The sequence below is a fragment of the Melanerpes formicivorus genome, unplaced genomic scaffold (assembly GCF_026170545.1).
Source record: "Melanerpes formicivorus ecotype bairdi unplaced genomic scaffold, bMelFor1.0.p_v2 SCAF_35, whole genome shotgun sequence".
Classification (NCBI taxonomy): Eukaryota; Metazoa; Chordata; class Aves; order Piciformes; family Picidae; genus Melanerpes; species Melanerpes formicivorus.
The window spans coordinates 4,945,403-4,972,239 of record NW_027142387.1 but is presented as its reverse complement, the minus strand read 5'-3'; the positions used below and the strand labels follow the sequence as shown (position 1 = coordinate 4,972,239).

The 26,837-nt window shown below is 52.1% G+C and overlaps 1 protein-coding gene across 3 annotated transcripts in view; it reads left to right on the top strand.

Moving 5' to 3' along the window:
- Positions 1 to 26,837, top strand: part of ZNF804B (zinc finger protein 804B) — a 60,719-nt gene that overhangs the window by 19,722 nt on the left and 14,160 nt on the right. Inside the window, exons 1-3 of one of the 3 annotated variants that reach the window (XM_068156920.1) lie at positions 3,529 to 3,556; positions 3,854 to 3,962; positions 23,288 to 23,431. In XM_068156920.1, coding sequence (XP_068013021.1) covers positions 3,954 to 3,962; positions 23,288 to 23,431 — 153 coding nt within the window. In that variant the 5' untranslated portion in view covers positions 3,529 to 3,556; positions 3,854 to 3,953. Of the gene's footprint in view, positions 1 to 3,528; positions 3,557 to 3,576; positions 3,963 to 23,287; positions 23,432 to 26,837 lie in introns of those variants that run through there. The other 2 variants (XM_068156919.1, XM_068156921.1) reach the window with 2 other exon arrangements.

The following is a 26,837-nucleotide window of genomic DNA, read 5'->3' as shown; positions in this document are numbered from 1 at the left end:
AACATCCAGCCTAAACCTCCCCTGGCACAGCTTGAGACTGTGTCCTCTTGTTCTGGTGCTGGTTACCTGGGAGAAGAGAGCAACCTCTGCCTGGCTACAACCTCCCTTCAGGTAGTTGTAGAGCGCAATAAGGTCTCCTCTGAGCCTCCTCTTCTCCAGGCTAAGCAACCCCAGCTCCCCCAGCCTTTATTGCCCTTCTCTGGACACGTTCAAGCAAGTCAACATCTTTCCTAAACTGAGGGGCCCAGAACTGGACACAGGACTCAAAGTGTGGCCTAACCAGTGCAGAGTCCAGGGGCACAATGGCTTCCCTGCTCCTGCTGGCCACGCTGTTCCTGATACAGGCCAGGATGCCATTGGCCTTCTTGGCCACCTGGGCACACTGCAGGCTCATTGTCAGCCTACTATCAACCAGTACCCCCAGGTCCCTCTCTGCCTGGCTGCTCTCCAGCCACTCTGACCCCAGCCTGTAGCACTGCATGGGGTTGCTGTGGCCAATGTGTAGAACCCAGTCCTCATGCCAACAGCCAGGGCTCTGATCCTAATGCTTGTGGAAAACAGAAAATTCACTTCCTATACATATTTGAATATGAAGCCCTCAGAACTTGCCTGCCACGATCATTGAGGGCTGTGAAATACAGAGCTAGGAGATTCCCAGATGTTCAGGAGAAGTTAAACAAGCTCAAGGGCAGACTGTGTGAAACTGTGACTGACATGCAGGGAGTACCAGAATGGTTGGGTTGGAAAAGCCCTCCCAGATCATCCAGTCCAGCCAGCAACCCAACACTACCATGGCCACTAAACCCCTCCAGGGATGGGGACTCCACCACCTCCCTGGGCAGCCTGTGCCAATCCCTGACCACTCTTGCAGCACAGAATTTTTTCCTGATCTCCAACCTAAGCTTCCCTGACAGGTCCCTGGCGGCAGCCTGCTGGGAGGACACCACCTCATTCATTGAAGATGACTGCTGCACTCCCTGCAGTGAGCCACTGAGGGCTCTTTGTGTCTGAGCTCACTCTGTCAGAGCTGCAGGAAGCCCAGCTAAAGCTGCTTTTAAAATGCTGCCGTGGACCCAAGGTTTCTTGAAGTCCCCAAACAGCAAAGCAATTTCAGGAGCAGAGCAAGAGAAACAAGGGAGGGAAATAAAATCAAAGCAGTGAGGGCAGGCTGGGCTTGATCTGGGAACATTCAGTGGTGATCAGAGAGAGGAGCAGGGGAAGAACATTGAGCATTGACATTCTGTGGCTGGAAGGGCTTGTGGTGACAGCATGAGGTGCAGTGGCTTTGAGCTGGGAGAGGGGAGGTTGAGACTGGAGATGAGGAAGAAATTCTTGACAGGGAGGGTATGGAAACACTGGAACAGGTTGCCCAAGGAGGCTGTGAAGGTGTTGAAGGCCAGGCTGGATGAAGCCTTGAGCGACCTGGGCTGGTGGGAGGTGTCCCTGCCTGTGGGAGGAAGGTTGGAACTGGATGATCTTGAAGGTCCCATCCAACCCAATCCATTCTGTGGTGCTATGATCAAGGTTGGGGATGACCTCTAAGATCAAATCATATTTCTTCTGGCACCCCTGAAGCAAACCCCTTGTTAGTGACAGGCTTCTGTCCCCTGTCCTTGCAGTCAGCACTGCTGGCTGTTGCTGGTGGTGTGCTCAGACGCATTCCATGGTGGTTCTATGAAGCAGCAAATGAAATGTTCCAATCAGAGCTTCTCTGACCTGCTCTGCAAAGATCTGAATGAAGCCCTGGAGGTCAGCCTTAAAAGAAAATAGATCTCCCTGCCTGGATTTTCCTGCACTGGGTGAGGCTGTTTCACACTGGCAATTAAAACGATTCCTTTCCCTACAGAAACCAACAGAGATTTCATCTCTTTTGCTCAATTATTCCCATTTTGACTCCTTTTTCTCTGCTGCTCTGCCCATCTCATTCTGGAGTAAAAAGGACTATGAGACTTTGGAGAGTGTGAGCCTGGGAGTTAGGATCTGTGAGCTCCAACTTTGTGGAACCATAGTCTGCTTTGGATTGGAAAGGACCTTCAGGATCATTCAGTTCCAACCCCCTGCCATGGGTAGGGACACCTCCCACCAGCCCAGCTTGCTCAAAGCCTCATCCAACCTGGATTTGAACACTTCCAGGCTTGGAGCTCATGGTTATTCTTCTTTCATCTGGGTAGATGGAGGCATTTGACATGTTGCTGTGTCTTCATTTGCTAGCAGTCTCTGCAGACCAGCACAGATTATTTCCCATGTTTCAGCATTAATAAATCTGAAGCAGCTCAGTCATTCATCTGGTTAGAGCTGGGATGCTGAACAGGCCTGGATGAACGACTAACCACTGAAAGCTGACCCCTGGGAGTCATTTATCTGAAGAGAGGACCTGGGTTTGCAAGCTTGGAGTTGGAAATTTCCCCTGCTGAAAGCACTCAGAGCTGCTTGGAGGCAGCACAAATGCAAGGCTGGGGGCAGAGGGGCTGGCAAGTGCCCAGCAGAGAAAGACCTGGGGGTGCTGGGTGACAGCAGCTGAAGATGAGCCAGGGTGTGCCCAGGTGGCCAAGAAGACCACCAGCATCCTGGCCTGGATCAGCAGTGGTGTGGCCAGCAGGAGCAGGGCAGGGATTGTCCTCCTGCACTCAGCACTGGGAAGGCCACACCTGGAGTGATGGGTTCAGTTTTGGGTCCTTCACTCCAAGGACATTGAGGTGCTGGAGCAGGTCCAGAGGAGGGCAGGGAAGTTGGGGAAGGGTCTGAAGAACAGGGCTGGTGAGGAGCAGCTGAGGGAGCTGGGGGTGTTTAGTGTGGAGAAGAGGAGGCTGAGTGGAGACCTCATTGCTCTCCAGCTCCCTGAAGGGAGGCTGGAGCCAGGCAGGCCTTGGGCTTTTCTGCCTAGTCTCAGGTGGTAGACAGTGAGGAAACAGCCTCAGGTTGCACCAGGGGAGGCTTAGGTTGGAGATGAGAAGAAACTTCTTGGCTGAAAGGGTTCTCAAAGCCTGGCACAGTTTGCCCAGGGAGGTGGCTGAATGCCCATCCCTGGAGGGGGGCTCTGTGGTTAATTGTGTGTGTGGCAGCTTCTAAAGCTGTGTCCATGATTCATTGCAGTCCACACACAAGCTCAATAAATTAAACCAAGCCACCTCTTCTGAACAATGATTTCTTGACACTTGGCATCATCTTTTGTGTTGCACAAAGGGGAAGAAAGCCCAGAGAGAGAGCTGTTAATTGACAAGGTAAGGAATAATCCTTTGATTAAGGAGCTACAGGCTGGCTGGGATAGACTCTGCTTGTCACTTTTAATTCTTTTTAATCTCTGTCTGCATTTGATTAGCAGAGCTTCATCATCCTGATAGCCCTGCTGTCCTCCCTGATTCACTGCCCTGATGGAGGCAGTGACTCCAGCTGTTGCAGGGGGGTATTTATAGTCCCCAGGGACACTGCAGACCATTGCTTTGCCATCAGCCTCTGCTCTTACACAGCACACGTGGGCTGCTGCTTGGTTCTCTGAGCAGAGCTCCCTCTCCATCTGCCACGGCTTAATCCACCCAGGAAAATCAGCAGCCACGTGGTGAGGCAGCTAGAGAAGGGCTGCTGGAATTTCACTCTTCCTCTTCTGTTTAAGAATTTTTCTGTCTTCTTCTGTTTAGGAATTTTCTGCCTTCCTCCTCTTGGGGATTTTCTGCCTTCCTCTCCTGTTTAGGAATTTTCTGCCTTCCTTGTCTGTTACAATATTCTCTCTTCCTCTTCTTCTGTTAGGGTTTTCTGTCTTGCTCCTCTTCTCCTAGGATTTTCTCTCTCCTTCTTGTCTTAGGATTTTCTGCCTTCCTCTCCTGTTTAGGAATTGTCTGTCTTCCTTCTCTGGTAGGATTTTCTCTCTTCTCTCAGGATTTGCTGCCTTGCTCTTCAGCTGTGGTTTTGGCTCCCTGCTCACAAGCTCCATGTCTGCTCTGCACTTTTCCTAACAGATGATACAGGTACTGCAATATTAATGAAAAAAAAAATTACTTGAGGTCTCATAATGCAGCTATTAATATGTGGGCTTGCCCCTCTCTCCTGTCCCCAGCTGTGTCCCCCTCTCCTGTCCCCAGCTTTTTCCCTCTCTCTTGTGTCCCCAGCTTTTTCCCTCTCTCTTGTGTCCCCAGCTTTGTCCCTCTCTGGGTCCCCAGCTTTGTCCCTCTCTTGTGTTCCCAGCTTTGTCCCTCTCTTGTGTCCCCAGCTTTGTCCCTCTCTGGGTCCCCAGCTTTGTCCCTCTCTTGTGTCCCCAGCTTTGTCCCTCTCTGGGTCCTCAGCTTTGTCCCTCTCTTGTGTCCCCAGCTTTGTCTCCCTCTTGTGCCCCCAGCTTTGTCTCCCTCTTGTGTCCCCAGGTTTGTCCCTCTCATGTCCTCAGCTTTGTCCCTCTCTGGGTCCTCAGCTTTGTCCCTCTCTTGTGCCCCCAGGTTTGTCCCTCTCTCTTGTTCTCAGCTAGAGCCACAGGATGGTGATATTTAGGCCTTTTTTGCTTCTAGTTATCCCTGGAAGAAAAACAGTGCTCAGTGTACTGTAGGGTTTTTTTTTCCAGCGTTATTAAGGAGTCTGATAAATGGCTAATAATTTTGAAGATAAGATCATTTAATATAAGAAAACTCAGTTTAATAATTGTGGGCTATGTGTCAGGCAGCTCAGGATTGATTCTTCTCTACAGAGTCCTTAAAAATTATTCCACAGGATAATGCTCAGGTGGAGCTGAATATTTGACTTTTTAAGCTAGGGGGAGCAATATAAGACAAAATAAGTTGTTAGCATTCATTAATACTTTATTGATGTATTAATTGATATATGAATTGATGTATTAATTCATGTATTGATGGTTTAATGGATAGGACAGGCCAATCCCAGCCACAGGTCCAGGCTGGGTGCAGAGTAGGTTGGGAGCAGCCCTGAAGAAAGAGACTTGGGGGGGTTGGTTGCTGGGCAGCTCCCCTCCTGCAGCCCAGAAGGCAGCTGTGTGCTGGGCTGCACCCAGAGGAGTGTGGCCAGCAAGGCAAGAGAAGGGATTCTGCCCTTTGATTCTGCTCTGCTGAGACCCCACCTCCAATCCTGCCTCCAGTTCTGGGGCCCCCAGCAGAAGGAGGACATAGAGCTGCTGGAGTGAGTCCAGAGGAGGCCACAAAGATGATCCAAGGGCTGGAGCACCTCTGCTGTGAGGACAGGCTGAGGGAGCTGGGGTTGTTCAGCCTGGAGAAGAGATGACTGAGGAAGAAGCTCTTCAGTATGAGGGTGGCTCACCCCAGAATAGGCTGCCCAGGGAGGCTGTAGCTGCCTCCTCCCTAGGGGTGTTGAAGGCCAGGTTGGATGAGGCCCTGAGCAGCTGAGTCTAGTTGAGGTGTCCCTGCCTGTGGCAGGGGCTTGGAACTAGGTGATCTTGAAGGTCCTTTTCAACCCAACCCATCCTAGGACTCGCTCAGTTCCTATGCATATGTCCATTTGCTGATGCTCCCTGCTCTTAGCTGTTTGGTCAGAGAGCAGGAATTCCATCTTTGCTCTGTTTTGTTCAGTAAAGCTTTTCTTTGAGAAGCCCTGTCAGGGGCTGCGTGGTGAGCAGGCTGCAAGCACGTAAGGCACCTGCCTGTGCCTTCTGTTCTTTGTGCTTCTGGAGGGGTTTAAAGAGACAGAGATGTGGTGCTGAGGGCCATGGGTTAGTCACAGCAGTGGTAGAGCTAGAGAGTGATTTGACTGGGTGATCTGAAAGGGCTTTTCCAACCCAACCCATGCTGTGATTCTCCAAGAAGCAGCTCAGGTGGCTTGCTCAGGAACAGCCTGCCCCAATGCCAAGCTTCTTTAACCAGGTATCTGCTTCGTGGCTGTGAAGGAAACAGGCTGCCCAGGGAGGTGGCTGAATGCCCATCCCTGGAGGTGTTTCCAAGAGGCAGAGGGCCATGGCTTGGCCCCAGCCTTGGCAGAGTTAGAAAATGGTTGGACTGGATGAGCTTAAAGGGCTTTGCCAACCCAACCATTCTGTGGTTCTATGGATTCCTTTCTTAGCTGTTCGAATAATTTGAATAATTTAACTGGAGGAGCTAACCTCCAGATTCTAAATCTAGTTTAAAACACAGACAAAGCAATTATGACACAAAGCCAGCAGTTAACAACTCCAAAAGTTCAGGATATGCAAATATGTAGCCAAGGCACCCAAACTTGACTTTATGTGGAGCATAAAGAAGATAAAGCTCCACATTCTAAGCCATGCTTCTAGGTGACATCAACTTTATTTTACTCATTCGTGTCTCTGCCTAACTACCCTGGTTCCTCTGGTGTAAATCACTGTCCTGGAGCTGTAACTGCCTTTTGTATTGAGGGTAATGGCTCACTGGGTGCATAAAAATGTCAGGTGATCGTTAAGCCTCCCTCACACAGCTATTTAATGCCACAGCTGGGGAGGCAATGAAACAAAGCCCAGGACTGCCCTGCAGGGGCAGTTGAGCAAGAGCTGTGGGATCTAAACATCCATCTGAGGCTGGAGCAGCTTCGTGTTTGGTACTTTTCAAATGGATTCTGATTTGTCATCCACCTTAAGGGAGGTTGTAGACAGGCAGAGGTTGGTCTCTTCTCCCAGGCAACCAGCACCAGAACAAGAGGACACGGTCTCAGGCTGTGCCAGGGGAGGTTTAGGCTGGATGTTAGGAAGAAGTTCTATACAGAGAGAGTGATTGCCCATTGGAATGGGCTGCCTGGGGAGGTGGTGGAGTCACCATCATTGGAGGTGTTCAGGAGGAGACTTGATGGGGTGCTTGGTGCCATGGGTTAGTTGATTAGGTGGTGTTGGATTAGTTGATAGGTTGGACGTGATGATCTCAAACGACTCTTCCAACCTGGTCTGGTCTGGTCTATTCTATTCTATTCTATTCTATTCTATTCTATTCTATTCTATTCTATTCTATTCTATTCTATCATTCTATTCTATTCTATTCTATTCTATTCTAAATGTTGGTATCACCAGAATCTTCAAGGGGCAGGAGACCTCAAGAGGTCTCTATTTCAAACTCTTGCTCAGGCAGGGTTAGCTGTGAGCTCAGACCATGTTGGTCAGGGCTTTGTCCACTCTGCTGTTAAAACCTGAAAGGTAAGGAACATATAAGCCAGACAACCTAGCTCTTAGAGTTCAGGTTTGGGTCCCTCACTCCAAGGACATTGAAGGGCTGGAGCAGGTCCAGAGAAGGGCAAGGAAGCTGGGGAAGGGTCTGGAGAACAGGGCTGGTGAGGAGCAGCTGAGGGACCTGGGAGTGTTTAGTGTGGAGAAGAGAAGGCTGAGAGGAGACCTCATTGCTCTCTACAGCTCCCTGAGAGGAGGCTGGAACCAGGTGTGGGGTTGGGCTTTTCTCCCTAGAAGTGAGTGACAGGAGAGGAAATGGCCTGAAATTGTGCCAGGAGAGGGCTAGGTTGGATATTTTTGGTTGGATCTTTGCTGCAAGAGTGGTCAGGGATTGAAACAGGCTGTCCAGGGAGGGGCTAGAGTCCTCATCCCTGGAGGTGTTCCAGATGTGTGTGGCCATGGTTCTTGGGGCCATGGTTTAGTGGCCATGGTGGTGTTGGGTTGCTGGCTGGGCTGGGTGGTCTGGGAGGGCTTTTCCAACCCAACCAATTCGGTGGTTCTGTGACTCTCAGTCTCCAGTCGTTACTCTTCCTTCACAAAACTGCTCTGCAGGCACTCTCTGCTGTCTGGGTTTGTGCCAGGTTTTGATGAGGACTCTGGGGTGCTCCTGCAATATAAATAATGAACGATTAGAATGCTGCTAATGGGGGATGGCTTGAATGCAGAGGGAGGGGTGTTGGTATTGACTTGGCTGCTGATGTGATTAGCAGTCAGGAGCTCTGGGGAAAAGAGGACAATGATTAACTGCACTCAGTGACAATCCTTTGGCAGAACCCTTTGTGTTCTCCTGCCCCAGTTGAGAAAAAACCTTCTCAAACTGACAGCAGAGTGGGAGGCAGTGTTGGTCTCCTGGGGGGCAGGGAGGCTCTGCAGAGGGACCTGCAGGGGCTGCATCCGTGGGCTGAGACCAATGGGAGAAGGTTCAACAAGCTGCTCTGTGAGGGAAAAATGAAGCCCTGTGAGTATTGTCATAAAACCACAGAATGGTTTGGCTTGGAAAAGTTGTTCAAGATCCAGTCCAACCCTTCCCTAACTCTGCCAAGGCTGGAGCCCTCAGCACCACAATGCTGCCTCTGGGAAGCACCTCCAGGGATGGGCATTCAGCCACTTCCCTGGGCAGCCTGTGCCAGGCTGTGAGCACCCCCAGGCCGTCCTGTGCTAGGCAGTTTCCAGCTGCTCTGCCCCCAGCCTGGAGCCTTCCTGGGGTTGTTGTGAGCCAAGTGCAGGACCCAGCCCTTGACCTTGCTGAATCTCATCCCATTGGCCTCAGCCCATGGATGCAGCCTGGCCAAATCACTCTGCAGAGCCTTCCTGCCCTCCAGCAGACCAACACTGCCTCCCTTTGCAGCCATTCATGTTGTACTGTGATAGAGAAATGCCTGCAGTGGTGCAGGAGCTGAAGATTTGGCTGGAGCAGGACACTGCTGCAACTCCTGAAGCTCAGCAAATCTATCTCTGTGTCCCTGTGAGCTGCAGCTACCACCCTTGTCTGTCACTCATTAAAACAGAGATTCAGGAAAGGACACAAACACGTGGCAGAGCCCTTGTCACCTCAGAGCACCTTCTCTTGCCAGAAGAGCCTGGTGAGTGCAGAGGAAGAGGAAGGGACCCTGATGTGGTGCCCTGAGGAATTATGAGATTATCTTGTTTGTTTGTATGGTGGAACCATCTGGGCCTGCTGGCCTGGAGCTGCAGCCTTCTGTGGCAGGGGCCATGCAAACAGCCAGGAGGGTTCTGCCCTGGATTTGTTTAATTGAGATGAAAACACAGAGGATGGCAGATGGAGAGAGGCAGAGAGAGGGGAAAGCAAACAGGGAGGAACAGTGAGAGACAGAGAGGAGAGCCAAAGCACCTGCAAGTTGTGGCTCCTGTTCTGGGCTACAGCAAAGGAGAGGTGACCTTGTGACTTGCTGCAGGCTAGGGCAGAGTGGCTGGGAACTGCCCAGCAGAGAAAGACCTGGGGCTGCTGGGTGACAGCAGCTGAAGATGAGCCAGGGTGTGCCCAGGTGGCAAAGAAGGTCACCAGCATCCTGGCCTGGGTCAGCAGTGGTGTGGCCAGCAGGAGCAGGGCAGGGATTGTCCTCCTGCACTCAGCACTGGGGAGGCCACACCTGGAGTACTGGGTTCAGTTTTGGGTCCCTCACTCCAAGGACATTGAGGGGCTGGAGCAGGTCCAGAGAAGGGCAAGGAAGCTGGGGAAGGGTCTGGAGAACAGGGCTGGTGAGGAGCAGCTGAGGGACCTGGGGGTGTTTAGTATGGAGAAAAGGAGGCTGAGGGGAGACCTCATTGCTCTCTACAGCTCCCTGAAGGGAGGCTGGAGCCAGGTGAGGGTTGGACTCTTGTCCCTAGGAACAAGTGGCAGGAGGAGAGGAAAGGGCCTCAGGGTGCACCAGGGAAGGTTTAGGTTAGAGATTAGTAAAAACAATTGGAATGGAAGTGTGGTCAGGCATTGGCACAGGCTGCCCAGAAGATCATGGAGTTACTGCTGCTGGAGGTGTTCTGAAGCCTTGTAGACATGGCAGCTGGGGACATGCCTTAGTGGCCTTGGTGGTGTTGGGTTGCTGTTGGACTGGGTGATCTCAGAGGGCTTTTCCAACCCAACCAATTCTGATTCTTACACTGTGAAGCATCAGTGATAGCTTCATTACCAAACAAGAGTGAAAACACTGACACTAGTTCAAGTCCTACTTTGTGACTGTCCTGGCTGTCAGAGCCCTTCTCAGGAAGCCTGGCAGTCTGAGGAGCCCTTCAATGACCTTGAAGTTGAGCTTGCTCCGTCACTGGCAGCTTTTGTGCCAGCCTCAAGAACATCCTGCACCACAAGTGCCAGGAGGTGGTTCAAAGCTGCTGGATCAGGGGATCCGAGGTACTAACAGCTTGGGGCTGAAGTTTTCAAACAAGCTTTGCCTGTGTGCTTGGGCAATCTGGAAACACAGAACAGGGAATGCTCTGGAGACCCTTCAGACAGCTCCAACATGACTCATTGCTCCTGAGGGCTCAGCTTCTATCTCAGCTCTGTCAGGAAAGCAGCAGATTAACAGAATCCCTAACATCAAACAGAACATGAGGAGAAGTATGGACAGGGAGGTGCTGCTTGATGAGGAGCTTGAGATGAGCTGGCAGCCCAACAAGCCAGCCTGGGCTGCATCAAAAGGTGCCTGGCCAGCAGGCCAGGGGAGGGGATTCTGCCCCTCTGCTCTGCTGAGGCCCCACCTGGAGTGCTGAGTCCAGCTGTGCAGCCCCCATCACACAGCAATGAGCTGTTCCCTCAGCCTCCTCTTCTCCAGGCTGGACAGTCCCAGTTCCCTCAGCTGCTCCTCATAAGGTGTGCTCTCCAGCCCAGGTGATGTTCTGCTGAGCTGTTGAGGAGACCAGGACAGGACATGCATGGTGGCATGAAAAATCAGCTGCTGACTCACAACTTACCTTCTGCTTGTAAGCTTGACCTTAAATCTCCAGGAATAAAATGCAGGTAGGAAACAGAGCAGGAGAATCCAGCAGCCTCAAATCCCACCTGGTTTACTTCATTGGGAGTATTGAACTGCAGCCTGCTGGATGTGCTAGCACAGTGCCAGGGATCAATGTCCTGACTTGCCAATCAGTATCAGCTATGGCTTGGCCACCGTTGTCTTCACAGGCAGCTCCCCACCTTCACCTACTTAAAAACAAATGCAGGCTCCCCTCTGCTGCTGCTTTGTGAAAGGGAGAAGAGAAAATTGCTGGGGATTGCTAAAGCAGCATTAAAAATTGTTTCTATGGCAGCATTTTTTTCCCTGCTGGTAGAGAAGAGGTGGCTTTGACATAGCAGGAGGTGTCAGACGTAGCAGACCTGTTTCCTTTTCCATATTGGATAGAGCAGAGGCACCCTGAATGGGCAAGTACGGGTGAGACACTGGAACAGGTTGCCCAGGGAGGTTGTGGGTGCCTGGAGGTGTCCAAGGCCAGGCTGGGTGAGGCCTTGAGCAAGCTGGGCTGGGGGGAGGTGTCCCTGCCCATGGCAGGGGGTTGGAACTCCATACCTTTAAGGTCTCATCCAACCCAACCCATTCTATGTTTCTATGAGCCTGTGAGACTCACTGAACTCTGACAGCTCCCAGGGGGTCCAACAAACCTGCCTGAAGTCCATCCTCTTAACTGAGATGCCCCATAGCTAGAGTCTGCTACGTGAAGGATGTGTCCATGCAGACAAGAAGTTCTGAGGAGTCTTTGACACCCTTTGTTTTAAGTTGCTGGCACCTTACAAAACCCCTCCTCACCCTCTGTCAGCAGGAGTTTTGCACTGCATGGTGACCAATGGGTTTCAGGAGCAGGTTTTCCCATTATCTGAGCACTGATGGGGGTCACCCTGGTGCCTCACCTCTTCATCTAACAGACAAGAGAACGACATCTGGTGGGACCTGCTGAGGAAAAGCTGTCCTTCAATCATTGTTTGGTTGGCAGTTCTGTCATCCCCAGAGAGGAGGCTGTCAAGGGGACACCCCAGCTGTGTTGAGATGCTTGATCTCTCCTGATGCTGGGAAGTTTAAAGTAATAAAAGGCTGGAAAGTGAGGATTTAAAACCAATGCAATATTTTCCTCTCAGTGTGGTGGTGCTCAGGAAAGGTGAGAGGACGTGTTTTCACTGGGATTCAAGCTCCACAACCTAACCCACAGCAGGTTTTGAACTTGTTAAAGCTTAGGAGTCAAAAAAATAAATGTCTAAATTCTTGTCCTGTCTGATAAGGTGATGAGGCTCCACCCCTGGAGATAGTCAAGGCCAGGCTGGCCAAGGCTCTGAGCCAGCTGCTCTAGTGGAGGATGTGCAGTCCTGGCTCACCAGTGAGGTCCCAGGTGACTGGAAACTGGCCAGTGTGGTCCCCATCCACAAGAAGGATCGGATGGAGGAACCTGGAAACTCCAGGCCAGTCAGCCTGACCTCAGTGCCAGGGAAAGTGATGGAGCAGATTATCCTGGAGGCAATAACTGCACACCTGAAGGACAGCCAAGGGCTCAGGTCCAGCCAGCATGGATTTAGGAAGGGCAGGTCCTGCCTGTCCAACCTGATCTCCTTCTATGATCAGGTGACCCGCCTGGTGGACGTGGGGAGGCCTTCAGCAAGGACTTTGACACTGTCCCCCACAGCAAACTCCTGGCCAAGCTGTCAGCCATGGCTTGGACTGCAACACTCTGTGCTGGGTTAGGAACTGGCTGGAGGGCTGAGCCCAGAGAGTGGTGGTGAATGGTGCCACAGCCAGCTGGCGGCCAGTCACCAGTGGTGTCCCCCAGGGATCAGTGCTGGGCCCCAGCCTCTTTAACATCTTCATTGATGATCTGGATGAGGGGGTCGAGTCAGTCATCAGCAAGTTTGCAGATGACACCAAGTTAGGGGCAGATGTTGGTCAGTTAGAGGGTGGAAAGGCTCTGCAGAGGGACCTCGACCGACTGGACAGATGGGCAGAGTCCAATGGGATGGCATTCAACAAGTCCAAGTGCCGAGTGCTGCACTTTGGCCACGGCAACCCCATGCAGAGCTACAGGCTGGGGTCAGAGTGGCTGGAGAGCTCCCAAACAGAGAGGGACCTGGGGGTGCTGATTGACAGCCACCTGAACATGAGCCAGCAGTGTGCCCAGGTGGCCAAGAAGGCCAATGGCATCCTGGCCTGCATTAAGAATAGTGTGGCCAGCAGGAGCAGGGAGGTCATTGTGCCCCTGCACTCTGCTTTGGTTAGGCCACACCTTGAGTACTGTGTCCAGTTCTGGGCCCCTCAGTTTAGGAAGGACATTGAGACACTTGAACGTGTCCAGAGAAGGGCAACAAGGCTGGGGAGAGGCCTTGAACACAGCCCTATGAGGAGAGGCTGAGGGAGCTGGGATTGTTTAGCCTGGAGAAGAGGAGGCTCAGGGGAGACTTCATTGCCCTCTACAACTACCTGAAGGAAGGTTGTAGCCAGGAGGGGTTGGTCTCTTCTCCCAGGCAACCAGCACCAGAACAAGAGGACACAGTCTCAAGCTGTGCCAGGGGAGGTTTATACTCGAGGTGAGGAGAAAGTTCTTCACCGAGCGAGTCATTTGCCATTGGTATGGGCTGCCCAGGGAGGTGGTGGAGTCACTATCCCTGGAGGTGTTCAAGAGGGGATTGGACGTGGCACTTGGTGCCATGGTCTAGTCATGAGGTCTGTGTTGATAGGTTGGACTCGATGATCCTCGAGGTCTCTTCCAACCTTAGTGATACTGTGATACTGTGATATTCTTCCAGTCTGAAGCCATCACCCCTTGTCCTGTCACTCCAGGCCTTCGTTGAAAGTCCCTTTCTAGCTCTCTGGAGGCCTTCTTCCAATCCTGGAAAGCCTCTCTGAGGTCACACCTCAGCCAGCTGTACCCCAGGCAGCTGATTTTTGTCTTTTGATATTTGTTTGGAGGGTAAATTTTCTTTTTTTAAGAGCTGTGGATTTTGTTTTTCATTCCTGGTCTCTTCACCCTGGTGCAACTGGAGCAGGGCTGCTGCAGCCTCGCAGGCTCTGCAGAGGGACCTGGCCAGGCTGCATCCATGGGCTGAGGCCAGTGGGATGAGAGTCAACAAGGCCAAGGGCTGGATCACAGAATGCTAGATGTCACTGAATGCTAGAGACACTGGAACAGGCTGCCCAGGGACTTTGTGGATGCCCCCTCCCTGGAGGTGTTCAAGGCCTTGAGCTAGCTGGGCGGGTGGGAGGTGTCCCTGCCCATGGCAGTGGGTTGGGACTGGATGATCTTGAAGATCCCTTCCAGTCCAACCCATTCTGTAAACCTCTGATTAAAGAAGTGTAAAGTATTTAGCTGACAATGCAAGGGAGAAAGAGCTTGTAAGTCATTTTTGTTATTCTTTTATGAAAGGTCTGCCTGAACTACACTCAACCTATTGATAAGGGAGGAGGAAATTGATAGAATCACCTGTCCTTGTTCAACTTCATGAAGTTCCCCTCTGCCCAGCTCTCCAGCCTGGCCAGGTCTGGAATCATGGTTCCAAACTAAAGGAGCATTTGGAGTCTGGACTGGGAATGAATTGAGTTTTTATGCAGACTCCTTAGGAATGTGGCTCAGGAAGGCTGGAAATATAAGGATGCTCTCTTGGAGCTGAGGCCTCCCTGCCAGTGTTCTTAGAGGGTGGTGCTGAAGCCAGAAAGCCTCTTTCAAGCTGAGAGCCTTGTCTGCAGCCAAGAAGCTCTGATGTTGCTCTGTGTTAAGTTCAGTCAGCCCAGGAGGCCTCCTCAAACAGCATCCAGCTGCAATCAGCCACTTGAGCTGCTGGCTGAGGAAGCCTCAGGTCCCCGCGGAGTACTCGAGCTGCTCGTTAAGCCTGGCTGAGATGCTCCAGCCGAGCATTGGTGGCAGCAGGAGCCATGTGGTGCACTCTGCACTGAGCTGAGGGCAGACCAGGCTGGAGCAGCTTTTGTTTGTTCAGCAGAGTAGCTCCTGGAGCTCTTTTGTGCCCCAGACACTGGCATGTGTATTTTAAACCTCAGGCTGCATTCTGCAGTGTTCTTCCCAGTACCAGCACAGTTGGACTCCAGGATCAGGAAGGTCTTTTCAAACCAGAACCATTCCATGACTCTAGGAGTGAATGGGGGTTAGGTCAACAATTGTTGTTTACAGACAACAGTCCACAGAATCACAGAATGGTGACCTTCAAGCTCACCCAGCCCAACCCTTCTCTAACTCTGCCAAAGCTGGGGCTAAGCCATGGCCCTCAGCACCATCTCTACCTCTGGGAAACCCCTCCAGGGATTCAGCCACCTCCCCAGGGAGGCTGTGCCACCAAGTGCTCCACAATGTAGTGATGGGGCAGCATCTTCTGTACGAGGAGAGACTGAGGGAGCTGGGGCTCTTTAGCTTAGAGAAGAGGAGACTGAGACATGACCTCATCAATGTTTATGTAAAGGGTGAGAGCTAAGAGGATGGAGCCAGGCTCTGCTCAGTGATGCCCAATGTCAGGACAAGAGGCAGTGGGTGGAAGTTGAGGCACAGGAAGTTTCATGTAAATATGAGGAAAGATTTTGTCCCTGTGAGGGTGACAGAGCCCTGGCACGGGCTGCCCAGGGGCAGTGTGGAGTCTGCCTCGCTGGAGATATTTAAACCTCACCTGGTGAGTTCCTGTGTGGCCTGGCACAGGTGATGCTGCTCTGGCAGGGGGGTTGGACTAGATGACCTTTCGAGCTCCCTTCCAGCCCCTTTGATTCTGTGATTTTCTGAGGACCCTTGAAGAGAAGGTGGAGAGTCCAGAAATAATTCAGCTGCATGATGAATGCTCACCCTGCGAGACGTGCCTCTGAAGCAGCCTGCAAACATACACTGTGTGAGAAAATAAATAGCCCAATCTAGATTGCCCTAGTAATTTATTAATATTTCATCATTGGCCAACCCAGGGTTCCTAGAAATGTATTAATATTTCATCATAAAATTAAGAATTATTTGTTGTTGCTAGAAGCAATAGGAACCCACTGATATTAAACATCAGATTGCCTCATTTGTTATGTTGGCTTAATCTCCCATCAGCTGCCTTCAAGATTTTGGGGATCTGCAGAGAAAGAGTTAAAAACTATTAAAAGAAAGAGGCTGTCAAAGTTTGGTGGTGTTGGTGTGAGGGACTGTCAGGAGCCACCTGCTGGGATTAGCCTCTCTTTTATGAAAAAGGCTCTTAATAACCAAACCCAAAGGCTCTGACTCTTGGGGATAGTTCACAGGTTCATCAGATGGGTTTGGGTTGGAAGGGACCCTCAAGATCATCCAGTCCCAACTCCCAGCCAGGGGCAGGGACACCTCCCACCAGCACAGCTTGCTCAAGGTCTCATCCAACCTGGCCTTGAACACCTCCAGGGAGGGGACATCCACAACCTCCCTGGGCAGACTGTTCCACTGTCTTCCCACTCTCACTGTCAAGAATTTCTTCCTCATCTCCAGTCTCAATCTCTCCTCTTCCAGCTCAAAGCCACTGTCCCTTATCCAGTCACTGCAGGCCCTTGTAGAAAGTCCTTCCCCAGATTTCCTGTAGGTCCCTTTCAGGTGCTGGGGCTGCAGTGACTGCTCCTGTGCTGATGCCAAGTGCTGTGTTTCCTGCTGTCTGGTCAGTGGTATTATTCCAAGGTGCTTTTAGCTAACTCACATGTGAAAGGTGCTGCACTGAAGTTCAATTCTGTTGTGCCCTAGAGAGAAAGGTCAAAACATACAAAGAGCATGGAAAGAAGCCCCATGGAGAAAAACCTTGGAGTCCTGGTGGACAGCAATGTGCCCTTGTGGCCAAGAGGGACAACAGCATCCTGGGGTGCATCAAGAAAAGTGTGGCCAGCAGGTCAAGGGAGGTTGTCCTCCTCTGCTCTGCTCTGGTGAGGCCACACCTGGAGTACTGTGTCCCAGTTCAAGAGGGACAGGAAACTACTGGAGAGTGACCAGTGAAGGCTGTGAGGATGCCAAAGGGGCTGGAACATCTCTGTGAACAGGGAAGGCTGAGAGCCCTGCAGCTGTTGAGCCTGGAGAGGAACAGCCCCAGACAGGATCTCATCAGTATCTGAAGGATGGGAGACAAGAAGGGGCCAGGCTCTGTTCAGTGGTGCCCTGTGATAGGAGAAGGCGGGTGGACACAAACTGGAACCCAGGAAGCTCCACATCAACAGGAGGATAAACTTCTTTGGTGTGAGGGTGCTGGAGCCAGCTGCCCACAGAGGCTATGGAGTCTCCTTCTCCAGAGACTTTCAAGCCCCATCTGGATGTGTTCCTGTGTGAGCTGCCCTAGGTGATGCTGCTCTGGCAGGGGGGTTGAACTGGATGATCTCTGGAGGTCCCTTCCAACCTCTACCATGCTATGACATAAAAGGTTTGCCGGAGATCTGAAGAGCCCTGCTGTGATTTCTGTGAATGTTTGTCTTCTGTGAGGCTGGTTCCAGCCAGCCCTGGTGGCTCTGGTGGTAAATAAGCTAGGAATAGGTTTATGACTCCTTAAATTTACAGCTCCTTATCACAGCCCTATCAGTTCCAGCAGGAGTCTACTCTGCAGAGCATGTAGGACCTGCTAAAAGCATTGCATCTCTCAGCTCTGAGTGTTCTGGTAGCAAAAGGGAGTGCTCAGAACGGGAAATGGTGCAGTAATGGGCTGTGTGTGAAAAGCATGAGGAGAGAGGCCGTTTGAAAAGAGCTTTAAGGTCACCAAGTCCAACCACTCTAAGTGCCATGGCCCTCTTCTCCATAGCAACAAGGGAGAGGATGAGGGGTGCTGGATTCAGACTGGAAGAAGCTGGTTTGAGATGAGCCATGAGGAGGGAAGTCATTGTGCCCCTGTACTCTGCTTTGGTTAGGCCACACCTTGAGTACTGTGTCCAGTTCTGGGCCCCTCAGTTTAGGAAGGACATTGAGACACTTGAACGTGTCCAGAGAAGGGCAACAAGGCTGGGGAGAGGCCTTGAGCACAGCCCTATGAGGAGAGGCTGAGGGAGCTGGGATTGTTTAGCCTGGAGAAGAGGAGGCTCAGGGGAGACCTTATTGCCCTCTACAACTACCTGAAAGGAGGTTGTGGCCAGGAAGGGGTTGGTCTCTTCTCCCAGACAACCAGCACCAGAACAAGAGGACACAGTCTCAAGCTGCGCCAGGGGAGGTTTAGACTCGAGGTGAGGAGAAAGTTCTTCACCGAGCGAGTCATTCGTCATTGGGATGTGCTGCCCAGGGAGGTGGTGGAGTCACCATCCCTGGAGGTGTTCAAGAGGGGATTGGACGTGGCACTTGGTGCCATGGTCTAGTCATGAGGTCTACATGTGGTGACAGGTTGGACTCGATGATCTTTGAGGTCTCTTCCAGCCTTGGTGATTCTGTGATTCTGTGAAGCAGTTCTTGCCCAGGAGAGTGGGGAAGCACTGGGACAGGTTGCCCAGAGCATCTGTGGAGGCTCCAAGCCTGGCAGTGCTGAAAGGCAGGCTGAGCCTTAAGCAGGCTGGGCTGGTGGGAGGTGTCCTTGTATGGCAGGTAGAGTTGGAGCTGGATGATCTTGCAGGTCCCCTCTAACCCAAAGCAGCCTATGGTTCTATGTACAATGTCAAGCACACTGCAGACAAGTTGTGTCCTTGCTTGGCCTGAGTCTCCTCAGGCCTGTGTGGCACGCTGTGTGTTTGGGTTTATTTCTGTCTGGCTGAAGAAGTGTGAGGGCTGTCTGGGTATCAGCATGATGCTGCATCTGGACGTGGTTCAGTGGCCATGGTGGTGGTGTGTTGATGGTTGGACTGGATGAGCTTAGAGGCCCTTTCCCAAACAGTTCTGTGGGTTTTAGCATGTGAATGTTGGTTGCCTTGGGGAAGGTCACGAGGTGGGGGTGCCTGGGGAGCACAGTTCAGTGGCTGTTGGCACACAGGCAGTGTTCAGTGGCAGCACACAGGATGTGGAGAGCCTGGTGAAGTCTCAACCCTCCTGCCTGCAGAGTATGGTCCCTGGGCTGAGGCTGCTTCCAGAGCTGCACTCATTTTTACCTCAAAGGGAGGTAGAAAGATCACTCCAAAGGAATTCCTGAAGCTGAACTATCACAGCTGAGTGGGGTGATGGAAGGGCAGGTTCCAGCAGCCAAGTTCTTGGCTGGTGTAGGTGCAGCCAGCAGTATTTCACATCTGATGCTTTGCCAATACTGATTCCAGTGGAGTCATTACCCCTGGTGTCTCACACAGAACACTGCTGCTGAGGTGTCAGAAGCTGATCTGCTTTCAGTTTCATTGTTGAGTTCATTTCAGTTCTCTCCTGCTGCAACCTCCTGGACATTTTCCCTAGCTGTTCACTCAGCTAGTCTGTTCTTAGATTGCAGAGGAGAAGAAACCTCTTGGAGATAAGGAAGAAATTCTTGACAGTAAGGGTGGGGAGGCACTGGAACAGGTTGCCCAGGGAGGTTGTGGATGCCCCAACCCTGGTATGTTCAAGGCCAGGTTGGATGAGGCCTTGAGCAAGCTGGGCTGGTGGGAGGTGTCCCTGCCTATGGCAGGGGGTTGGAACTGGATGATCTTGAAGGCCCCTTCCAACCCAAACTGTTCTGTGAATCTATGACTGAAAGGGTTCTCACAGCCTGGCACAGGCTGCCCAGGAGGGTGGCTTAATGCCCATCTCTGGAAGTGTTTCCAAGAGGCAGAGATTGGTGCTGAGGCCCATGGGTTAGCCCCAGCCTTGGCAGAGTTAGAGTGGTTGGACTGGATGAGCTTGAAGGCCTTTGCCAACCAAACCACTTTTGTGATTCATTGATTCAATGGCTCACAATCTACACTCATTTTGAATCCTGATCCTGGTCCCTAAATCATTGGTGTGCCCTGTGCTGTTAATTAGAGTCACTCATGGATTCCATGGCTGACCAGAGGTTGTTTTGTCACTAATGAAAACGTACTTCAAGACCTTGGCTATGGACATCAGGCTGTGACTTATTCACATGCTTGGATTTGCCCTGCTTCTCCCTAGGCTCAGGTGCTGGAATGAGAGGAAATGGCCTCCTGCTGCACCAGGGAGGTTTAGATTGGCGACCAGGAAGAATTTGTTTGCTGCAGGAGTGGTCAGGGATTGGCACAGGCTGCCCAGGGAGGTGGTGGAGTCCCCAGCCCTGGAGGGGTTCCAGAAATGTGTGGCCATGGCACTTGGGGCCATGGTTTAGTGGCCATGGTGGTGCTGGGTTGATGTTGCAGACAATGAGAGAGAGGAGCCTGCAGTGAAGCTGTGGATGTTAGATTTTGCTCATGGGCTGTTTGCAAGCACCTTGATTTTACTCCACTCCACTTGTAGGAGCCCAGCTCACAGCTGCCTGTGAAGCTTTGCTGCATCCAGTGACCTGCTTCTCAGCTCGCTGCTCTGGAGGCTCTGAGATGCATTCCCCAGCAGTTCCCCAGGCAGGCAGAGGGGTTTGCTTTTGTCTATCTCAGCAGACCCCTAACGACCATGGAGTTGTTAAACACCTCCTCCAGAGCCAGGCTTTAATAAAGTCTCTCTGATTGACTAGGTGTCAGTGGCAACATTATAGGAAACTCAGTCACAGGACATTCCCCATTGATTTTCCTTCTATGAGAACACCATATGTCACCTACCACTAATTGTCCTCCTACCATCAGAAGCCTTCTGCAGAGGCTGCTGAGTGAAGGCACCCCCAGCCTGGCACAGGCAGGAGGATTCCCTCTCAAATTCACTACAGAACCAATTAAAAGAGCTCTGTGTCTGTGAGGGCCACACTGACATGGTGGTCAAGGCCAGGTTGGATGAGGCCTTGAGCAAGCTGGGCTGGTGGGAGGTGTCCCTGCCCAGGGCAGGGGGTTGGGACTGGATGATCTTGAAGATCCAACCCAACCCATCCTATGAATCTATGACTAATTTCACATTCAATCCAGAGTGCTTAATTACCTCCCATTCCAGACAAGATGAGCCAATTAGGGCAAGTGATGAAATGGAAACACCTAACATGAGCCTGTTTGGTTCTCATCCAAGATATTGTTTGTCAGCATTTAAGCTGGGGAAAAAATAATTTTTGCAGCCTTCTAGGAAAAATATGAATGCATCCAGGTGCACTCTGTGCTCATGTCCCACAGGGCATGATCTTACCTGCATCCAGCATGCAATCACAGAAGGGGTTGGCTTGGAATGGACCTTCAAGATCACCCAGTTCCAACCCCTTGCCATGGGCAGGGACACCTCCCACCAGCACAGCTTGCTCAAGGCTTCATCCAGCCTGGCCTTGAACACTTCCAGGGAGGGGGCATCCACAACCTCCCTGGGCAACCTGTTCCAGCTCCCCATGAGCCAGTAACATGAACTGGAAGCCCGGAAACCCACCCTGTGCTGGGCTGATCCCCAGCACTGTAGATAGCAGGGGCAGGGAGGGGATTCTGCCTCTGCTCTGCTCGGCTGAGACCCCACCTGGAGTGCTGGGGCCAGCTCTGGAGCTCCCAACACAAGAAGGATCTCTTAGAATGGATCCAAGGGAGGCCAACCAAAATGATCAGAGGGCTGGCGCCCCTCTGCTATGGGGTCAGGCAGAGAGAGTTGGGGCTGTTCAGCCTGGAGAAGAGAAGGCTGCAGGGAGACCTTAGAGCAGCCTCTAGGAGTGCTGGGCAGGGAGTTGATGCCCTTCTGAAGTGTCCCTCCCCAGCCTTCCTGTAGGTCCCATTAAGATATTTGAAATGCAGCTCCAAGGTCTCCAAGGCCTGGTGAATAATTAATGCTGGCAAAACAATGGGCTTGGAGCACAAGCTGGAACGTCTCAACTTCTTAACGGGCTCTGGGGATGCCAATACCCAGTGCAAGCTGCTGAGCTGCTGGCTTGGCACAGCCTCTGCCCCTCAGACACTCAAGTAGTAACAACCAGCAGGGAGCAGCCACTCAGGAGGAGAGGTATCACCTCAGGGCTGCCCACATTGAGTAGTCTGCATAATACAGTCCATGGCCAGCAGATCTAGAGAGGTGACTGCCCCTCTGCTCTGCTCTGCTCTGCTCTGCTCTGCTCTGCTCAGGTGGGTTCTCACCTGCAGTCCTGTGTCCAGCTCTGGGGACCCCAACACAGGAAGGACAAGGATCTGATGGAGTGGGTGCAGAGGAGGCCACAAAAATGATCAGGGGACTGGAGCAGCACTGCTATGGGGACAGGCTAGGAGAGTCAGGGCTGTTCAGCCTGCAGAAGAGAAGGCTCCAGGGAGACCTTAGAGCTGCATTTCAACATCTGAAGGGGGCCTACAGGAAGGCTGGGGAGGGACTGTTCAGAAGGGCCTGTGGGGATAGGACAAGGGGCAGTGGTTTGAAAGTGGAGCAGGGCAGGTTTAGGTTGGACATCTGGAGGAAGCTCTGCACAGTGAGGGTGGGGAGACACTGGGACAGGCTGCCCAGGGAGGTGATGGAGGCCCCATCCCTGGAGATATTCAAGGTCAAACTTGATGGGGTCCTGAGCAGCTAATGCAGATGCCCCTGCTGACTGCAGGGAGATTGGACAAGGTAACCTTTGAGGGTCCCTTCCATCCCAATGCACTCTGTGCTCTTAACCCACCTGAGCCATGTGCATGCAGCAGAGATGTGCTGGGCTGTTTGCCCTGTGGGAGGACTGAGGAGTCACTGCCATCATCTGCAAGCTCAAAATCCAGATTCCAGGCACAACATTCCTCCTTGACCTCCCTGTCTTCAAGAACCTCAGCTGATGCAAGTTTCATGGGGAGCTTTAGAGCTGGATATAAGAAAATCCAGTCTGGAATTCATGAGCTCCAAGTTCAGCTATCCAGGAATTAAGGTAACTAGTGGAGCTACCTTGCTGTGGTCTCTGGGCAGAGCTTGCAGCTCTGGAGAGCCTCCTCTCACCCTGCAGTAGGTTATCTCAATGGATGGGGTTCAGCAGCAGGGGACAGGGGCTCTCTTGCTTACAGAGGAAGTTGGAGGTGCTGCCTCAGAGCACACAGCTAAGTGCTGGTCAGCCAAGCTAAGGTGAGGTTAATCTCACCAGCAGTTAGAGCCACTCATGCCATGGCCACACGTTTCTGGAACACCTCCAGGGGCGGGATCTCCACCACCTCCCTGGGCAGCCTGTGCCAATCCCTGACCATTCTTGCAGCACAGAAATTTTTCCTGATCTCCAAGCTGCACCTCCCCTGGCACCATTTCAGGAAGGGACCGGGTGGCATGGCAAAGGCTCCTGCTGAGGTTGTTCTGCTCCAGAGAAATCTCAGCGTGCTGCTGCCTGGCCCTGGTGAGTATCTCAGGGAAAATACAAGCAGAACACGTAAGAAACCCTTCCTTGGTGCCAGACTAGAAGGACCCTTCTTCTGAGCAGCCTAAAAGAGCAGACACATGTTGGTGCAAACTGGGAATGCCCAGCAGCTGGGCAGTGTCTTGATGATGTTCTTCTGCACCCCTTTTCTCTCTGCTATTCTTACTCCAGTATCTACATCAAGCAGTAAGTATAATGATCCCAGAAACAACTACTTCATTACATCCAGTTTAAGACCCAAACCTCCTCAGCACGTGGGGGCTGGAGCCTGGGGGGCTAGCAGTCCTGGTCACTCTGATGGTTTTCATGTGCTCCATGGCAGTGGCTCAGCAGCAGTGGTGGGATTGTGAGCTCTAGGTGAGCTGCTGGACTTGGTGATCTCAAAGGTCTCCTCCAGCCTCAGCGCTTCTGTGTGGGTGAGCATGAGCTCATGATCTGTAGCATAGCATCTCCCTTTGTTTCTGCCTTTGCAGGACTATGCTGAGAAGGAGAAAGCTGCAGCTAAGGCTCTGGAGGATGTGAAGGCCAACTTCTACTGTGAGCTGTGTGACAAGCAGTACCACAAACACCACGAGTTTGACAACCACATCAATTCCTATGACCACGCTCACAAGCAGGTAACCCTGGCAGATGCCCCTGCATGCTCCAGCACTGCATCTGCCTTCCTCCTTGACTAGGGGAAGGCAGTCCCTCAAGGGCAGGACAGCTCACCATCTGCTGGTCCCAGCTTCGGCATCCTGCTCTTCATGGCAATAAGATGTAAAACATTTACTGGTTTAATCTTCACCCAGTTTCTCTGAAGATCCCCTGACTGAAAGATCTCCACCTATGGGTTCTGAGAGGTGTTCAACACCATTGGATACAACTGGGGAAGTACTGAGAAACCAGAGAAGAGCAAGGATCTCTTCCTTAAATATCATAGAGTCATGGGACTGGCTTGGTTGGAAAAGCCCTCTGAGATCATCCAGTCCAACCTTCAACCCAACACCACCATGGCCCCAAGTGCCATGGCCCCAAGTTTTGGGAACACCTCTGGGGATGGGGACTCCACTACCTCCCAGGGCAGCCTGTGCCAATCCCTGACCACTCCAGCAGCAAAGAAAATTTTCCTGATCACCAACCTAACCCTCCCCTGGCACAGTTTCAGGCCATTTCCTCTCCTTCTGTCACCTGATCCTAGGGAGAAGAGACCAACACCCACCTGGCTGCAGCCTCCTCTCAGGGAGCTGTAGAGAGCCATGAGGTCTCCCCTCAGCCTCCTCTTCTCCACTTGAAACACCCCCAGGTCCCTCAGCTGCTCTCTGGTTTCCTGTGGTTTAATTCAGCTTAGTTTCAAAGTGGTTGTTCTGGGAGGGACACCTCCACAATCAGCAAAGCTTTGAGATGTCAGCAAGGCAGAAAATCACAAATCTGTGCCATGCACTGCAAATAAAAATGGTGATGATGATGCTGACAATCACCATAATAATACCACTAGAAAGCAGCAGCAGTGAAAGCCAGGCTGCATTGCCATCATGGGGTTTCTGAGGACAAAACAGGTCCCTTAGCTCTGCAGGCACCATTTAACCACCAGTGAAATCCATCACATCTCCCCATGACTTAAACTGCACCTCTGTGCTGGTGGTCTTGCAGCAGTTCAGGCTCTGTAGGCAGCTGCCCAGGGCTTTCACTCTACACCAGCTTCAGTACTCCTACATCTGAGTATTTCTAGCTATGAACCTCAGGAAGTTCAACAAGGGCAAGTGGAGTGTGCTGCAGCTGGGGAGGAACAACCCCTGCACCACTACAGCTGAGGGCTGACCTGCTGGGAAGCAGCTCTGTGGAGAAGGACCTAGGAATGCTGGTGGTCAAGAAGTTCCCCAGGAGTCAGCAATGTGCCCTCGTGGCCAAGAAGGCCAGAGGTGTGCTGCGGTGCATGAAGAAGAGTGTGACCAGCAGGGCAAGGGAGGTTCTCCTGCCCCTCTACTCTGACCTGGTGAGGCCACACCTGGAGTGCTGGGTCCAGTTCTGGGCTCCCCAGTTCAAGGGAGATAGGGAACTGCTGGAGAGAGTCCTGTGCAGGGACACAAAGCTGCTGAGGGGCCTGGAGCACCTCTGTGAGGAGCAAAGGCTGAGAGCCCTGGGGCTGTTGAGCCTGGAGAAGAGCAGCCCCAGAGGGGATCTGATCAATGCTCAGCAAGAGCTAAAGGGTGAGGGGCAAGAGGATGGGGCTGGGCTCTTGTCAGTGGTGCCCAGTGACAGGACAAGGGGCAATGGGCACAGACTGGAACCCAGGAGGTTTCACTTGAGCTTAAGGAGAAAATTCTTTGGTGTGAGAGTGCTGGAGGCCTGGAGCAGGCTGCCCAGAGAGGTTGTGGAGTCTCCTCTGGAGAATTTCAAAACCCACCTGGACATATTCCTGTGCAGCCTGCTCTAGGGGAACCTACTCTAGCAGGGGGATTGGCCCTGATGATCTCCAACCCCCAGCACTCTGTGATTCTCTACTTTTGTGCTATAGCCCTGGGAGGTAATCTCTGCACGAGTTTGAGAGCTGCTGTGTGGAGCTGTGGGCACTTGCTGCTAAGCCTTCACGGTGCTTTTGAGCTTAAACTCCACTTGAGGCAGAGGTTTAGCTTCTGTTAGAGATCAAAGCCAGCAAACCTGCTGACATTTTAGCTTGCCTTGCCTCCACCACCTTGGAAATGCACGGAGCACTGACCACAGCGCAGGCTGCAGGGGTTGTTCCTCTTGAGGGCATTTTCCAGCAGCTAGGTGTTTAGTGGAGGACAAGGAAATCCTGTCTCCTGCATCTGAGATCCAACTCTCCTGGTACCCCAGAAATTTCATCTGGAGGAAAGGAGACCGATTTGGCAGTATCTGAGAGATTTGCTGTTGGGATCTGGGAAGTCAGGCAAACACAACACCACCAAACCTGCTGCTGGACAAAGCATCAGAGCAGCCGAGGGACCTGGGGTTGTTCAGTCTGCAGAACACTGAGGAGAGGCCTTCTGGCTCTCTACAGCTCCCTGAAAGGAAGCTGGACCCAGGTGGGGGCTGGTCTCTTCTCCCTGGGAATAGGTGACCAGAGGAGAGGAATTGGTCTCAGGTTGCCCCAGGGGAGGTTTAGGTTGGAGATGAGAGGAAACTTCTCAACCAAAAGGGTTCTCAAAGCCTGGCACAGGCTGCCCAGGGAGGTGTCTGAATGCCCACCCCTGGAGGTGTTTCCAAGAGGCAGAGATGTGGTGCTGAGGGCCTTGGCTTAGCCCCAGCCTCGGCAGAGTTAGGAAATGGTTGGGCTGGGTGATCTGAAAGGTGTCTTTTCCACTTACAATGATTCTATAAACTCATCTGCAGCCCAGCTGCTGTACTTCAGAGCAGCTGCAGTCCAGCATCTCTGAAAGGCAGAACTAACAGCTCAGTGAAACAATCAGGTTGTGTCACATCCCAGAAGCTGAAGTAAATGAAGGAAGCATAAAGAATGGAGGCTGACATCAGCATTTCAGCAGAGGACTCGTATGCAGCACAGGAGCAAAGGCAGGATGTGACATGGTGATAATTCTAGGGCATCACTGCCCTGAGAACATTTATCTTGCCTGTCTGAAGTGATCTTGAAGTGAATGCTCAGTTCAAAGTACACTGCAATACTTTCTTAAATGGAGACTTACATTTACAGTGGAGATCAGCAACAATTTCTTTGCTGCAGGAGTGGTCAGCCACTGGCACAGGCTGCCCAGGGAGGTAATGGAGTCCCCATCCCTAGAGGCATTCCAGAAGTGTGTGGCCATGGCTCTTGGGGCCATGGTGGTGTTGGGCTGCTGGTTGGACTGGATGACCTTAGAGCTATAGAATCTTCTATGATTCTGTACTTTTACTCAGAGATGCTTCAGCTGCACTCTGCAGCAAGTGCATGGAGCAGAGCAGCAGGAGCAGCATGATCAAATACCACTGAGCACAGTGAAGTGCTGGGGCTTGCCTCCAGGCAACAGATGCCAAAGAAATGTCAGCAGAAACCATTCTTTAGTTTGAAATTTACCAATCTGTGCA